The sequence below is a fragment of the Odocoileus virginianus genome, chromosome 12, assembly GCF_023699985.2.
Source record: "Odocoileus virginianus isolate 20LAN1187 ecotype Illinois chromosome 12, Ovbor_1.2, whole genome shotgun sequence".
NCBI lineage: Eukaryota > Metazoa > Chordata > Mammalia > Artiodactyla > Cervidae > Odocoileus > Odocoileus virginianus.
The window spans coordinates 45,103,970-45,121,180 of NC_069685.1; the positions used below are offsets into that span (position 1 = coordinate 45,103,970).

Below are 17,211 nucleotides of genomic sequence, written 5' to 3' on the forward strand. Positions count from 1 at the left end.
CCCGCTCACCGCAGTGAGAGAGTCCTCATGCAGCAACGAGGTGAAGCCAAAAACGAATAATTAAATACTTTTTAAAAAACTTATTTAAGAAAAACCTAGCAGGCACTGACAGTCATTATTTTCTCTGCTAACTGGCCTGAATATCTCCCCCTTGGAGGCCACCCTATCTGGAGTCATCCTTTATCCCGAGGCCACACCCTGGCACAACACCCATCACATTTCCTTTTTGGTCCTCATCACCACATGTAATACACGTATCTGTTACTGTCTGCTCCCTCCGTCACTAGAATGCCAGACTCCGTGAGAAGGGGGTGGGGAGGGCATGTTCTATTTCTTGCTGAGTACCCAGTACCAGAATGGTCCTTAGTAAAAGGCCAATGCATCTTTGTTGAATGAATCATTAGGTGGTTGTAGAAAATACTGTATGTTGAATCTGAGATACCATTACTTCATGGACCACGAGGAAGAAAACCTGTGCAAATTAACCTGTGCAGTGCCATCCACACAAGGCTTATCTTTATGCTAAGGATGTTCAAGTGTGGACAAATATTTACAGCAGGAGTCCCAGACCTCCGGGATCTAATGCCTGAAGATCTGAGGGGGGTGTGACTGTGTGTTAGCTGCTCGGTCATGTTCAACTCTCTGTGACCCCATGGGGTGTGTCCCACCAGGCTCCTTGGTCCATGTGATTCTCCAGGCAAGAATACTGAAGTGGCTTGCCATTTCCTTCTCCAGGGGATCTTCCTGACCCAGGGATCGAACCTGGGTCTCCTCGAGCTGATGTAATAATATTATAAATAAAGTGCCCAATAAATGTGATGTGCATGAATCGCCCTGAAACCATTTCTCCCACCTCCCTAGTCCATGGAAGAACTGTCTTTCAGGAAACCAGCCCCTCGTGCCAGGAAGTTTGGGGGCCGCTGTTATAGCAAGGACTCTATGATGATGATTACTCGGCTGTTGGAAGCGCTTGTCCCTCTTACGTGTTTTCTCTCCTTGGGCTGTTCCTGGGCTTCTGTTGGGCACATGGTCGCCCTTCTCTGGGCTGTTGCTTTTTCATTTCTTGCACATAAATCAACACAGACACTGACGCTTGCAGGTCTTTTCACTCACACGTTATCACTCCTATTGACCTAAGCCCCAAACACACTGCAGACCAGACCCCTTGTCACTCGCCTCTTTTACGTCCCACACTGGTGAAGCTTCCTTTCCCAAATGCCCACCAGACAGGGGTATTCAAGAAGCACTGCAAGGTGAGAGAGAGGAAGAGGCAGAAATGTGCATGTGATATGACCCCACCTCTGCAAAACAGGTGATACGGTCGGTAAAGAATCTGCCTGCCATTGTAGGAGACTCAGGAGACGTGGGTTTGATCCCTGGGTCGGGAAGATACCCTGGGGCAAGAAATGGTAACTCACTCCAGTATTCTTGCCTGGAAATCCCATGGAGAGAGGAGCCTGGTGGGCTACAGTCCGTGGGGTTGGAAAGAATTGGACATGACTGAGCAAACATACACAAATGCTGCAAAACAAGCAAGGACAGAAAAACCCCATCTACATGTGCATTTACACACACACACACACACACACACACACACACACAAACACCTTGACATGTATGTGTTTATGATTGTACGACCATGAAGAAAGGTATAGAACGAGATCAGGTAGGTAATTAACATGGATTACCTGAGGGCTGGAAAGGTATGCTATAGCATGTGCGTGTCTGTGTCTGTGGGTGTATATCTGTAGATCTCTCAATTTAATTAAAATTTTTTTCTTTTTTGGTCTACAATATTGTGTGAGTTTCAGGTGTATAGCAAAGTGATTGTTATACACACACACACACACACACACATATATATATGTATATGAAATCTTTTCTTTATCAGATTCTTTTCCATTATAGGTTACTACAAGATATTGAATATAGCTCCCTGTGCTATATAGCAGGTCCTTATTTATCTATTTTATTTACAGTAGTGGGTCTCTGCCAATCCTGAACTCCTCATTTATCCCTCCCTCTTTCCCCTCTGGTAACTGTAAGTTTGTCTTCTATGTCTGTGAGTCTATTTCTGTTTTGTAAATAAGTTCATTTGATTTGCTGAATTAAAAAGTCCATGGTAAAAAATGGTTTGTATGATATGATCCCATTCTTGTAAAATAACATCTCTCTCTAGATGGTTATCCAAAAAGTGTCAAAAGAGATTACGTATAAAATGATCGCCAAACTTTCAGCAAGAGACCACATACTGTATGATTCCGTTTATGTGAAATGCCCCCCAAAAGGCAAATCTACAGAGACAGAAAGTAGATTAGTGGCTGCCCAGGGCTAGGGGTGGGAATGGGGATTAACAGCAAATGGGGTGACGAAAATACTCCAAAACTGGGTCACGGCAATGGTTACCCAACTCAGTCAATCTCCTAAACTGTTGCTGAATCATACACTGGAAGGAAGCTGCAACCCATGCTAATTTTTTAATAACGCTGTGCCTGCCACAAAAATATACCTGTAGGCAGCCAGTCTGTAACCCTTGGCTTACCTAATAGGGTCATCAAGGGGATTACCCAACTCAGAGTTAAGCCCTTTCCTTGAAAAATGAAACTCCCGAATCCTCACAATAACCTTTTGAGTTAGATACCAGATGGTCTCTCAGGGAGACTGCAAATCAGTGATGGCAGAGGTTTACCCACCAAGTCATGTCCGACTCTTGTGTCCCCATGGACTGTAGCCCCCTAGGTTTCTCTGTCCTTAGGATTTCCCAGGCAAGAATACTGGAGAGGATCGCCATTCCCTTCTCCAGGGGATCTTCCCTACCCAGGGATCAAACCTGCATCTCCTGCACTGAAGGCGGATTCTTTACTGCTAAGCCTCCAGGGAAGCTGTGATTCAGTAATAAAGACCAATGATCAGCAAGGACCTAGTATGTGACCATGGCTGGGGGGGAGGGGTGCCTCTAGATCCAAAACCAAGTGCCTCTCCCCCGCCCCTCCTCCCAAAGTTACTTTTCAGCTACTGGAAAGAGCATTGCTTATCCAGACACAAGCAAAGGAGGCATCCCTCAGGGCAGTGGTTCTCAGTGGGGGTGATTTTGCTTACTAGGGGACATTTAATAATGTCTGGAGACATATTCGTTTCTCACAACTCAGAGTGCTACAGACATCAATTGGAAGACGGCAAAAAGGCTTCTAAACATCCTGCAATGCAGGGGACAGTCCCCATAACAAAGAATTAGCTGGCACAAAATATTAAGAGTGGTAAGGTTGCAAATCCTGTCTCTGAACTCGGGACTTGGCTTTTCAACACAGTAGCCAGGAGACACACGTGACTCTGGGCCCCTTGAAATGGGGCTCGGGTGGAGGTGTGCTGGGATTTGAAAGTCATTGCTGTTTCGCTGCTAAGCTGGGTCTGACTCTTTGTGACCCCGCGGACTACAGCACGCTAGGCTTCCCTGTGTTTCACCGTCTCCCAGGGTTTTGCTCGTCCATTGAGTCGGTGATAAGATTTAGCGCCCCAAAATGTGAACTGTCATAGTAATAATTTTCACATGGACCACCTGTTGAAATGACAATATTTTAAATATAATGGGTTAAACACGTGCATTAAAAATCAGATCCACCTGTTTCTTTTTACTTTTTTTGAATGTGACACCTGGCGCATCTAAATAATTTATGTGGCTCACGCTGTATTTCTATTGGTCAGTGTTGTTTAGAAGTTCAACCACTTCCTCTTCTCCCACAGGCTTTCGGGTCTTCTGTAAAGCACTGTGGGCAGGGTTACCATCAGGTCATAAACCACTGTTGGGTGAATTAGAGAAAAAGCATCTCTTCTTTGAGACAGTACCTCCAACAGTCAAAAAATGGTGGTCCTAGAATATTGCTGGGAGGCTTTACTGCCACCTACTGGAAGGTTTGTGTAACACTTTAGACAATCGTGAACGTGGCATCCAGTGCAGAGAACCATCTCAACAATGCTGGGCTGCCACGTGTCCATGCTGGGGGTGGGGTTGTACTTTTCCACTCCAATCCCCCCTTTCCATGCGAACAGGTTGTTTTTAACTCCAGAGAGAAGACTGATTGCTACTTGTCAGATTCGATTTGGAGGTGGGGAAGTGGGAAACATTATCTAAGGATGCTTTCTCTTGGATATGTATGCTTTTTTTCTGGATATGTTTCTATTGATTTCAAAAAATACACAGAAAGACCAAATGATTAATTTCTGGCTTCAAAAAACCCTCACTGTCTTATTCTTTGAGCAAGCACTGTGGGCGTGTGATCATGGTAAATGTTGTTGAAGTGAAGTGAAGTCGCTCAGTCGTGTCTGACTCTGCGGTAGGAAAGATCAAAAAGTATGGTCTTTGCCTCAAGACAGTCTCAATTTATCTCCCCCACTTACCTCCTAGTAACCATAAGCTTGATTTCTATATCTGTGACTCTATTTATGTTTTGTAGATAAGTTTGTTTCTTTCTTTCTTTAGATTCCATATATAAGTGATGTCATATGATATTTGTTTTTTTCTGTCTGATTTACTTCACTCGATATGACTATTTCTAGGTCCATCTGTGTTGCTGCAAATGGTGTTATTTCATTCTTTTCTTATGGCTGAGTAATATCCTATTCTATACATACCACATCTTCTTTATCCATTCATTGGTTGATGGACTTTCAGGACTGTGCTTCCATGTCCTGGCTATTGTAAATAGTGTTGCAATGAACACTGGGGTACTATATATAAAACAGATAACTAAAAAAGACCTGCTATCTAGCACAGGGAACTCTACTCAATGCTTTATAATGATCTATAAGGGAAAAGAATATGAAAAAAAAAAGATATATGTATAGGTATAACCAAATCACTTTGCTGCATACCTGGGACTAACACAACATTGCAAATCAACTGTAACCCAATAAAATTTTTAAAAAGACAGTCTCTAGGGCAGGGATTCTCTAGGAAAACTTTCTCTTGGAAGGACAAAATAGTAACTTTTATTTTTCTTTAAAAAATTAAAAAAGATTCTTTAATGGTAACTATCTTAGACCAGCAGACCACATAGTCTCCATGGAAACTTCCTCAAAAGCAGCTATAGACAACATAGAGACAGATTTGAAAGAATGAAATTTTGCCATTTGCGTCAATGTGGATGGACTTGGAGGGCCTTATGCTAAGTGCAATACAGCAGACAGAGAAAGACAAATACTGGATGATATCACTTCTATGTGAAATCTAAAAAAATACAACAAATTAGTAAATAAAAAATAAGCAGACTTGCAGATACAGAGAACAAGCTAGTGGTTACCAGTGGGGGCAGGGGTAACATAGGGGTAGGGGGACAAAAGGATTATTACTGGATTATATGAAATCATGTGTGTGAAACTTTTGAAAACCGAAAAATATTATAGAATTTAAAGAATCTTCCATTCAAAAATTAAAAAAAAATATATTTGAGTGGTCATGTTCCAATAAAACTTATTTACAAAGCAGGTGGTAGACTGAATTTGACCCAGTGTTCATAATCTGCCTCATGGAACAGCGGTTTCAACGGTTTCAGCGGTTCAGACACATGAGGCTGGTATGTTTTATATTTTATTTTTTGCCCACTGTACTTTTCTTTTTTGTTACATTTGTTGCCAACATTGAAAAACAGATGACTTTTATGAAATTTGTGGCATCTCTTGAAGGGGTACCAATCCTGAACTCACATTTATACGTGGCCATAATTCTTCTTTGTGACCCCATGGACTGTAGCCTGCCAGGCTCCTCCATCCATGGGATTTTCCAGGCAAGAATACTGGAGTGGGTTGCCATTTCCTTCTCCAGGGGATCTTCTCAACCCAGGAATCGAACCCAGGTCTCCTGCACTGCAGGCAGACTCTTTACCGTCTGAGCCACTTAGGGAAGCCCCCTATAATTGGCAGGAGTTGACCACGGCTGCCCTTCCAGAAATGGGCTTGTCTGATTTACCACTTCATTCAGTTAGATCACCTGCTTGGTTACTGTAGGTACTTGGGTCTGACCTATGGTCCACAGTACGCTTGGTGACAACAAGACTGGCATGATGTCAAATTAAGAGACGGATATGGGAAAGTTTAGTGAAGCCCAGAAAGGTTGTGAACACAAACCAACTCACTGGACCTCGTATTTCACCATGCTAACCTCTCTTAGTGGACAAGACACCTCCATGACGTTTCAACCAGCTCAATCCAGATGACTAATGGAAACCCTTACTTTGCACACATTTTTTTTTCTTGCTGTGCCACCTGGCTTGCAGGATCTTAGTTCCCCACCCAGGGATTGAACCCGAGCCCTGGCAATGAAAGTGCTGAGTCCTAACCCCTGGACCGCCAGGAAACTCCCTGGAGTCACTTACTTTGATGACCTCCTCATCTGTGGACTTGCATTCCACGGACTCCGAGATATCTGTCACGATGCTGTCCTCCTCCACGGCGACCACCTTGATGGGCATGGCAACTGTCTTTCCCGTGAGGATGGCGGTGTTCAGGATCTCAGTGTCCTGCCGGAAGAACGAGACATACCTGGGTCAAGGGAGCTATTTGGTTCTCTCGGAGACTAGGGGAAGCCTTCCACGGCATGTGCCTCTCCTCGTTTAGATAAGACATGGCCACAGTTACCTTAGGAACCTGGGCAAAACGATTATAGGTGTCCTGCCTGCTAGACAGAAGATCATCTTAAGTTCAAGGACTCTACGTGCTGTGTTTATATGTGGAAATGAGTGGCAAGTTCAAATTGTGTGTTTTGGAGGTTTCTAGAGGAGTCAAATTTGTGGTTTAAAAACTTGATATAAAAATGAATGTTCAACAGTCTTACGGACACAGCGGGGGTGGCAGGGCGGGGTATGAATTGAGAGAGTATCACTGAAACATATATATTACCATATATAAAGTAGATAGCTAATAGGAAGTTGCTATATAACACAGGGAGCTCAGACTGGTGCTCTGTGACAACCTAGAGGGGTGGGAGGGAGGGGTGCTTCCCAGGTGACTCAGTAGGTAAAGAATCCACCTGCATGCAGGAGACACAGCTTCAACCTCTGGATCAGAAAGATACCCTGGAGCAGGGCATGGCAACCCACTCTAATATTCTTGCCTGGAGAACCCTGTGGACAGAGGAGCTTGGTGGGCTACAGTCCATAGGGTCGCAAAGAGTCGGACATGACTGAAGTGACTAAGCATGCATGCATGGCTGATTCATGTTGATATATGGCTGAAACCAACACAACATTGTAAAGCAACTGTCCTCCAATTAAAAATAAATTTAAAAAACAAAATAAAAATGAATGTTCAAAACAGAATCTGCAAGGCACAGCATGGGGAGTTTTAGTTTACTTGTTCATTTCTTGTTACATCTGGGTGAATTGTTGTCTCATTGTAATAAAGCTTGTCCTCTTTGTAGCCTATTCTCACAAAGAAGTTATATTTTTCTTTGATCAGATCCAGGTGCAAAATCACATGATAGACTTGTAGTAAAAAATCTTCTAAACCTTAGAAAGATAACTTGGTTCTAGGTGTTTCACAATTTACTTTATTTGTGATTGTCCTAGTTTTCAACCATGACAATAAAAAAATATGCATTCTTTTTGTTTGTTGCAGAGACCAAGTAAAAGGTACACATCAGTGAGGTTTCAGTTGTAAGCAACAGAAATTGACTGGCTACTTTATGCAGGAAGGTGGAATCTCCAAGATGCCCATGTTCCAATCTCTAGAACATGTATGTCTGTTGCCTTATACGGTAAAAGGGACTTTGCAGTTATGATGAAGGATCTTGGGCTTCCATGGTGGTTCAGCTAGTAAAGAACCTGCCTGCCAATGTAGGAGCCCGCCAGGCTCCTCTGTCCATGGATTTTCCAGCCAAGAATACTGGAGTGGGTTGCCATGCCCTCCTCCAGGGGATCTTCCCCACCTGGGAATCGAACTCTCATCTCTTGCATCTCTTGCATTGACAGGCGGGTTCTTTACTCCTGAGCCACCAGGAAGCCCCAGATATTCACTACAAGAGCAATCAAAGAGTTAGGTAATTTTTACCCCAAATGCCCGTCATCACTGCTACACCTTGGCAACTGGCTTCATTGCTTTTTGTAGCACACCAGTCTTCTCCTGTCGCCCCACTGTGGCCCATTCCGTTGGAGGTCTGGGGACTTTGCTTTATCTTGTTCATACTGACTTCATGCAAAATGATCAGCATCACACCTTTGCAAAGTGATCAAGAAAATGCCTTCTCTCTTAAATCTGTAGGCGCTCCCTGTTGGCACTTGTGCAATCCTGTTCCTTATGGTCAAACGAAGATGAAAAGGGGTCTGCAGCTTTGGGATGGCTATTGGCACCTTTTACCTCTGAGTCAATTTCTCCCCAAATCCCTCTCCAGAACTGCTGCTCTACTTTGAAGCAGGAGATGCAAGGCAAGAGATTTTCTCAGTTTTTCCTCCAGGGAAGCAATTGACACAGAAGCGACCTTTTGCATTAACCAAGTGCACAGCTGAAAGAACCATCAGTCACAAAGGGGAGCCCCAGCCTGTCTTCAATGCTGGTGCCCATCGACCCCCTGCCACGTCTTCTCTTGGGTCCACGGGATTCCTGGAGCTGGAGCTGCCATTTGGGCAGCTTGCGCATTGGCTGTTACCGATGCCAAGAATACCGCAGAAATTCCCCAAGTCCATTTTCAGGTTCATTACAGGTGATGTGCTCAGAGTTCAGTCTTAACATTTTCTTTCTGAGAATGGTCTTTGGCTAATGGCTTCATTAAAACAGCAAACTCTCTCGTGGATTAATTGTGATTAGCTTGCTAATGGTCGCTGCCATTTCTCTCTCTCTCTCTCTCTCTCTCTCTCTCTCACACATACACACACACACACACACACGCTGTCTTTCACCTAAGACTTCCTATCTCTAAACTGAATTACATCAAGATTAACACTGGTGGGTCATTAGATATTTTTTGCGAACTAAGATCAACTTCAGGATCACAAATTAACAGTCACAGAAATGCCAATATTTTAAATGGATAACCAATAAGGACCTACTGTATAGCACAGGGAACTCTGCTCAATGTGATGTGGCAGCCTGGATGGGAGGGGAGTTTGAGGGAGAATGGATACATGTATGTGTATGGCTGAGTCCCTTTGTCCACCTGAAACTATCACAAAGCTATACTCCAACACTTAATGAAAAGTTAAAAATAACAAAAATGCCAAATGAGTGAAGAAAGCATTGATCTTCGGATAACCTGATTAAGCCACAGAGATGAAGTTCCTTGTGGAATTAAAAATTCCTTTCTAATCTAAAAAGATGATACAAAATGAACTTATTTACAAAGCAGAAATAGACTCACAGACTTAGAGAATGAATTTATGGTTATCAGAGGGGAAAGATGCAGGAAGAGATAGATTGGGAGGTTGGGTTGGACATGTACACACTGCTATATTTAAAACAATCAACAAAGGCCTACTGTCTTTGTTGAGTATAGGGAACTCTGCTCTACACTCTATAATAAACTGAATGGAAAAGAATTTAAAAAAGAATAGATATATTTTGTGTATAACTGAATTACTTTGCTGTACACCTTAAACCAACACAGCATTGTAAATCAAAGATACTTCAATATAAAATAATTTTCAAGTAAAAGAAATAAAGAAAAAGACTCCTTTCCTGATCAACCATTTCGGTGAGTGTTTGTTACTTGGTGGGCATGGGGAGTCTGGAATCCCAGATTCTACTCTATGCTTTAATTTTCTATAGAGCCTTCATCATACTCTTATTGTTTGGATCTTGGTTTCTTCATTTTACAAATTAAGGGATTGGACCACATCTTCTATTGGACCACATCATCCACATCTCTTTCCACCTGTCAAATCCTACATAACCATGAAGATCCACCAGCCATTTAATGAACCCTTACTGTGCACCCAGCATGTTCTTGTTACTGGGTTATAACATAGTGAACCAGAGTGACAAGCCCACATTCAAACAGATGTATGGGATGGTGGGGACGGTGGGAGGCATAAGCAAGTAGGCAACCACAATATTTGGTCTGTCAGGACTTTCTCATTAACTAGTGGCAAAAATCCAACTCAATTCAGTCTAAGCAAAAAGGTGACTTATTGCCTTGTACAAGTCAAGCATCTGATGGAAGATTTCAGCTTCAGGTATTGCTAAAACCAGGTTCTCAAAACAAAATTGCAATTAATTCCTACATCTCTCCATATCTTGACTCTCTTTCCCTATGTTTGACTTCATCAATTAGTAAGCTATTTCTATATAGTAGACCTCCAGCTATATTCTTCATGGCTCAAATTTGTGTTCTTCCATCAAAGAACTCAATAGCAAAAAACAAACAAAATAGCCCAATTAAAAAATGGGCAAAGGACCTGAACAGACAGTTCTCCAAAGATGATATCCAAATGGCCAACAGATACATGAAAAGATGTTCAACATTACTAACCACTGTAAATCAGAACCACAAAGAGATATTACTTCACACCTGTTCAGGTGGATATTATCCAAAAGTCAAAAGATGACTGGCAGGTGAGGATCTGGAAGAAAGAAAACCCTTGTGCACTGCTGGTGGGAGTGTAAATTGGTGCAGCCACCATGGGAAATAGTATGGAGGGTTTTCAGAAAATTAAAAATGGGACAATCGTGTCACCCAGCAATCTCACTTCTGAGTATATATCCTAATAAGAAGAATTCACCATCTTGAAGAGTTATCTACACCCCCGTGTTCATGGCAGTATTATTCATAGTAATCAAGATATGGAAACAACCTGAGTGTCTGTCTACAGATGAACGGACAAAGAAAATGTGATATATATGTATACAGTGGAATACTATTCAACATCAAAAAAAAAGAAGAAAATCTGGACCTCCCTGGTGGTTCAGTGGTTGGGAGTCCACCTGCCAATTTAGGGGGCCCAGGTTTGATCCCTGGTCTGGGAAGATTCCATATGCCTTGTGGCAACTGAACACATGTGCTGCAGACTACCGAGGCTGCTCACTTGGAGCCTTGCTCTGCAACAAGAGAAAGCCCGTGTTCAGCATCAAAGACCCAGTGAGGCCAAAAATAATATAGAGTAAACAAGTTAAAAAATTCAAAGAGAAAATACTGATGTTTGTGATAACATGGCTGAAACTGGACGATGCTTTGCTAAATGGAAAAAGTCGGACACAGAAGTCAAACACTGTGTGATCTCACTTATACGTGGCATCTACAAAAAAAGCAGACTGGTCAGGGGCTGGGAGTTCGTTTATAAAGTGGATAAGTTCTGGAGAGCACGTCTACAGCATGGTGACCACAGCTAATAACTTGTATTGAATACTTGCAATTTGCTGAGAAAGTAGATCTAAAATGTTCTCAATGTGCATGCATGTGCATGCACACACACATGGTAACTATGTGAGGTGATGGATGTGTTAACTGCTTGATTGTGATTGTCAGTTCACAACACACACACACACACACATCAAAACCTATACCTTATACAAATATATAATGGAATATTACTCAACCATAAAAAAGAATGAAACGATGTTACTGGCAGCATCATGGATGGACCTAGAGAGCCAAGGACAGAGGCTTCGGGAGAAACCAGACCTTCTGACACCCTTATCTTGGACTTCTGGTCTCCAGAACTGTGAGAAATTAAAGCTCTGTTGTTTAACCACCCAGTCATGTATTTTGCTATAGTTAATCCTAGAAAGTAAGATATGTCCTGTATCATAACCTGAGAAGGGGTCATTGATACTGTGGAGAAGATGGATGGATTCTGTTGGCATAAAATCATGGAGGAGTGATGTTCTGAGAGGCAGCCAATATTTGTGTGTCTGGAGGGTATTATACTCCAGGGTTCCTTAGGCTGTGAATCTGGAATTCTGGGAGAGAAGAGAGGAGAAAAAACACCTAGTGGGTATATGCTTGAGTCATTGAAGAAGAACCCTTGGCTGTCTTTCCAAGGTGGGCCTGGTGCATTTGAGGGGTGGGAAATGAAGAACTCCCACACCATCCTTGAATTCCTGTGAGTGAACAATTTTCAGGTTGGATTATATTATTCTGGTTTCTCCTAATTACAGGCATAGCTGTGGGATTACCAAAAACAACAGCCCACAATGAAGAAGCAAGGGGACAGTGAGGAACCCAGGCATGGATTGGGCACATTATCCCAGTCTGATTGTAAAGATCCTTTGTCCCCTCCCAAAGACTTGGAGAGATGCTGTGCTGGGAAGGAGGGAACCTTTTCTGGTGAGTTGAAAATATGTGTGTGTGCATGAGTATGTGTATGAAACTGACAATGCAGGTTACAGATATGGGGCTGGCTCCTCCCCCCAAATCCTTTTAGAGTTGAAGCCAATTCACAGCAATATGCCTGACACACTATTTATTTTAATTAATTTATTAACTGATTTTTGGCTGCCCTGAACCTTCATTACTGTGTGCGGGCTTTCTCGAGTTGCAGTGAGCGGGTTTCTCATTGCAGTGACTTCTCCTGTTTTTCGAGCACAGACTCTAGAGTGTGGGCTCAGCATTTGTGGCACTCAGGCTCAGCTGCCTCATGGCATGTGGAATCATCCCCAACAGGGGTCTAATCCAGGTCCCCTGAATTGATTGGCAGGCAGATTCTTAACCACTGGACCACCAGGGAAGTCCCCCAGGACACTATTTAAATACCTAAGACTGCGGGTTTTCTGAACCCCCAGCCAGACCTGGAAGAGTTCATTTCATGCAGGGCCAGCCAGGAGCAGGTGCTGCCTGCCTTCATCCTCTACGCAGGGGTGCTCTGGAAGCCAGGCTGCGAGCCGTCTTTTCTCCAGGCTGCCCTGAGGTATGAGATGCTCAACATCAATGAATGGAGTTCTCCCTCTTGAAAGTAGGAGGGTGGACACCTCCTGTCCCTCAGCAGACATCAGATCCCACTCATCAACACCGTTTCACAGCCTTCCAGAACATGACTAAGATAGAGCTGTTACTTGGACACTTTTTGTGTTATTAAATGTTTGTTCTCTGCTTTTATTGTCTTTTTTCCCCTCCTCTTTCCGCCCCCTTCTGTCAGGAACTGGAGAACTGCTCTGTGTTTCTGAAAAGAATCAATCAAGTAAGGTACTTTTAAATCACTGTCATTTCAAACTTGAAAAAAGCCCGAGGCTTCAGAGAAAACGCACTTTGTTTGATTTGCCTTCATAAATGTAAATTGGTTTGGCCACTTTCTGCATTTTTTTTTCACAAATTGGAGTTTTAATTTTTAAGTAAATTGAGAAGACAGAATTACTTATGGAGGATTGAAAAAGTTGAGGGTGTGTGAACTGATGGAAAAGATAAGTCCACAGACTTCCCTGGCAGTCCAGTGGTTAAGACTCCATGCTTCCAATGCAAGGAGCACTGGTCAGATCCCTGGTCATGGAACTAAGATCTCACGTGCCACGTGGTACAGCAAAGACAAGAAAAGTCCAAACAGCCAGGGGATGGGGTACTTATCCCAGGAGTGGATGTGAAATGCCCACTACAGCTTCCCCAGAGACTTCTCAAGGAGAGAAATAAGAAGAATGGAAATGTGTGATGTCTACCCAGTGGAATAGTACTCAGCTGCAAAAAAGGGATGGAGTGCTGATATGTGGGACCATGTGGATAAACCTTGGAACATGTTAACTGAAAGGATCCAGACACAAAATGACACCTATTGTACTATTCCATTTATATAAAATGTCTCATTTTAAGCAAATGTCTATTTGCATAGGCAAACCCATAGAGATAGAAAGCAAACTGATGAACTGATGGTTGCCAGGAACCTGGCGGGGGTGGTGGGAAGGCAGACTGACTGCTTGAGGAGTATGGTTTTTATTTTACGGTGATGGGAATGTTCTGGAATTGTACAGTGGTGATGGCTGCACAACCTTGTAAATATACTAAGAACCATCCACTAAAGACTTTTAAATGGTACATTTTATTCCACTCCTGGATATTTATTTATCCAAAGAAAAGAAAGTATTCATTCAAAAAGATACATGTGCCCCAAATGTTCATAGCAGCATTTTCACTAATGCTATGATATGGAAGCAACCTAAGTGTCTTGTCAACAGATGAATGGATAAAGAAGATGTGACACACACACACACACACACACACACACAATGGAATATTAGACATAAAAAGAATGAGAATTTGCCATTTGCAGCAGCATGGATGGACCTAGACATTGTTAAACTGAGTGAACTAAGTCAGACAGAGACAGATATTTTATGTTCCCACTTACAAGTGGGATCTAAAAATGAAACAAACTAATGAATATAACAAAACAGAAGCAGACACACAGATATAAAGTTACCAGTGGGGAGAGAAAAGTGGGAGGGGCAGTGTCAGAAAGAGTAGGGGAGTAAGAGGTACAGAGTATTAAGTATAAAATAAACTGTAAGCATTTACTGTACAACACAGGGGATATAGCCAATATTTTATAATAACTGTAAACAGAGTACAACCTCTAACAGCTGTGAATCACTATCCTGTATATCTGAAACACATAATATTGTATATCAACCACACCTCAACAAAAAAATTAAAAAATATTAAATATAGAAAATAAATAAACATTACCCAATAGTTCCATCAAAAACTGGTGCATCTTATACTGTGTGAATTACATCTCAGTGTGTTACTTGCTCAGTGTGTCTGACTCTTTGCAACTCCCTGGACTATAGCCCACCAGGCTTCCCTCCTCCAGGGGATCTTCCTGACCCAGGGATCAAACCTGGGTGTCCTGCTTTGCAGGTGGACTCTTTATTGTCTGAATTACCAGGGAAGCCCACTTTAAAAAGAGAAGGAAAAGTGTATGGGACACGGGTTACTACCAATTTACAATTTACAATATTGTGTTAGTTTCTGGTGTACAGCAAAGTGATTTAATTATATATATATAATTTTAAATATATATATAACATATAATTAAAAATATACATATGTATACACACACACACACACACACACACACACACATATATATATATATTCTTTTTCAGCTTCCCAGGTGTCTCAGTGATAAAGAACCTGCTTGCCAAGCAGAAGATGTGGGTTTGACTCCTGGGTCAGGAAGATCACCTGGAGGAGGAAATGGCAATCCACTCCAGTGTTCTTGCCTGGAGAATCCCATGGAGAGGCCATGGCTGGGTTCAGACCTAGTTCTGCTTCTTGGCTGACCATGTGGCCTCAGATAAGTTGATCCATCCATCCATCCTCCATTCACTTATCCCGGAAATGAGACCAAGATAAAATGAATCTTCAGGTCAAAGACCAGATGCCTGGCCTTCTATACTGACATTGGGGGTTCAAATCTCATGAGAGACTGAGGATGAGGCAAGTTTAATCTAAAATATTCCAGAAGGTAGAAAACAAACTCTCAAGGGAAATCCTCCTACACTGTTGGTGGGAATGTTAAGTTGGTGCAGCCACTATGGAGAACAATATGGAAGATCCTCAAAAAACTAAAACTAGAATTGACATAGGGTCCAGCAATCCCACTCCTGGGCACCTATCCAGACAAAACTATAATTTGAAAAGGTACATGCACCCTTATGTCCATAGTAGCACTCTTCACAAGAGCCAAGACATGGAAGCAACCTAAATGTTCATCAACAGATGAATGGATAAAAAAGATGTGGTACCTATACACAGTGGAATACTACTGAGCCACAAAAAGAATGAAATAATGGCATTTGCAGCAACATGGATGGACCTAGAGAGTATCATACTAAGTGAAGTCAGTCAGAAAGAGAAAGACAAGTATCATATGATATCACTTACATGTGGAATCTAAAACATGACCCAAATGAAACTATCTATGAAACAGAAGCAGAGTCACAGACATAGGGAATAGCTTGGCGCTTGCCAAGCTGGAGAGGGGGAAGGTGGTGGTGGGAGAAGTATGGATTGGGAGTTTGGGATCAGCAGATGCAAGAGTATATGTAGGATGGATAAATAACAAGGTCTTAACTATAGAGCAGAGGGAACTGTATCCAATATCTTGTAATAAACCATAATGGAAAAAAAATGAAAAAGAATATGTGGTGGTGGTGCTTTAGTCTCTAAGTCGTGTCTGGCTCTTTGTGACCCCATGAACTGCAGCCCACCAGGCTCCTCTGCCCATGGGGTCTCTCCAGCCAAGAATAATACTGGGGTGGGTTGCCACTTCCTTCTCCAGGGGAATCTTCCAGACCCAGGGATCAAATCCACGTATTTATGCTTGGCAGGCAGATTCTTTACCACTGAGCTACCTGGGAAGCCAAAAACGTACGTGTGTGTGTGTGTGTGTGTGTGTGTGTGTAATTAAATCGCTTTGCTGTACACCAGGAACTAACACAACACTGTAAATCAACTATATTTCAATAATAAAAAAGAAAACAATCTCTCTCAATGCGTATGTGCTTGGGAGTCATTTAGAAGTATTAATAGCATTTAATAATAATAATAATTTTTAAAAAGGTCCTATTTGGGAAGCACTGCCTACATAATAGGTGCTGCTAAATGCATTTATCTCTACTACCAACTCATGAAGCATGTGGTCTTATTTTGCCTGGTCTTATGCATGGGGTTACTGAGACCCCGAGCTGGTTGAGTGACATGTCCAGGGTACACAGCCCCGAGGTGGCCTGGCCAGGGTTAAATGTGGACCTCCAGGGCTGGGACATGTGGCCTCTCCTCCTACGCGACACTGAAGAGCTAGCACATGGGACAGAACTGCCTTGGTTCTGTCTCTGCTCTTTCTTGGCTGTGTTTTAAATTCTCCAAGTGAAGTAAGTCAGAAAGAGAAAAACAAATATCATATATTAATGCAAATATATGGAATCTAGAAAAATAGTACTGATGAACCTATCTGCAATACAGATGCAATTAGGACTAGAGATGCAGATGTAGAGAATGGAGCTGTGGACACTGTGGGGACAGGGAAGGAGAGGGTGAGATAAATTGAGAGAGTTGCATTGACATATATATGCTACCAGGGGCTTCCCAGGTGGCGTTTGTGGTGAAGAACCCGCCTGCCAATGCAGAAGACATAAGAGGCGCGGGTTTGATCCCTGGGTTGGGAAAATTCCTTGGAGAAGCAAATGGCAATCCACCCCAGTATTCTTGCCTAGAGAATCCCCATGGACAGAGGAGCCTCTTGGGATACAGTCTATCAGGTTGCAAAGAGTTGGACATGACTGAAGCGACTTCACACCTAG

General features: G+C 42.6%; 1 protein-coding gene across 1 annotated transcript in view; it reads right to left on the minus strand.

Moving 5' to 3' along the window:
- TMEM132C (transmembrane protein 132C) overlaps positions 1-17,211 on the minus strand; it is a 433,487-nt gene that overhangs the window by 29,018 nt on the left and 387,258 nt on the right. Inside the window, exon 5 of the mRNA XM_070475075.1 lies at positions 6,369-6,512. Coding sequence (XP_070331176.1) covers positions 6,369-6,512 — 144 coding nt within the window. The remainder of the gene's footprint in view (positions 1-6,368; positions 6,513-17,211) is intronic.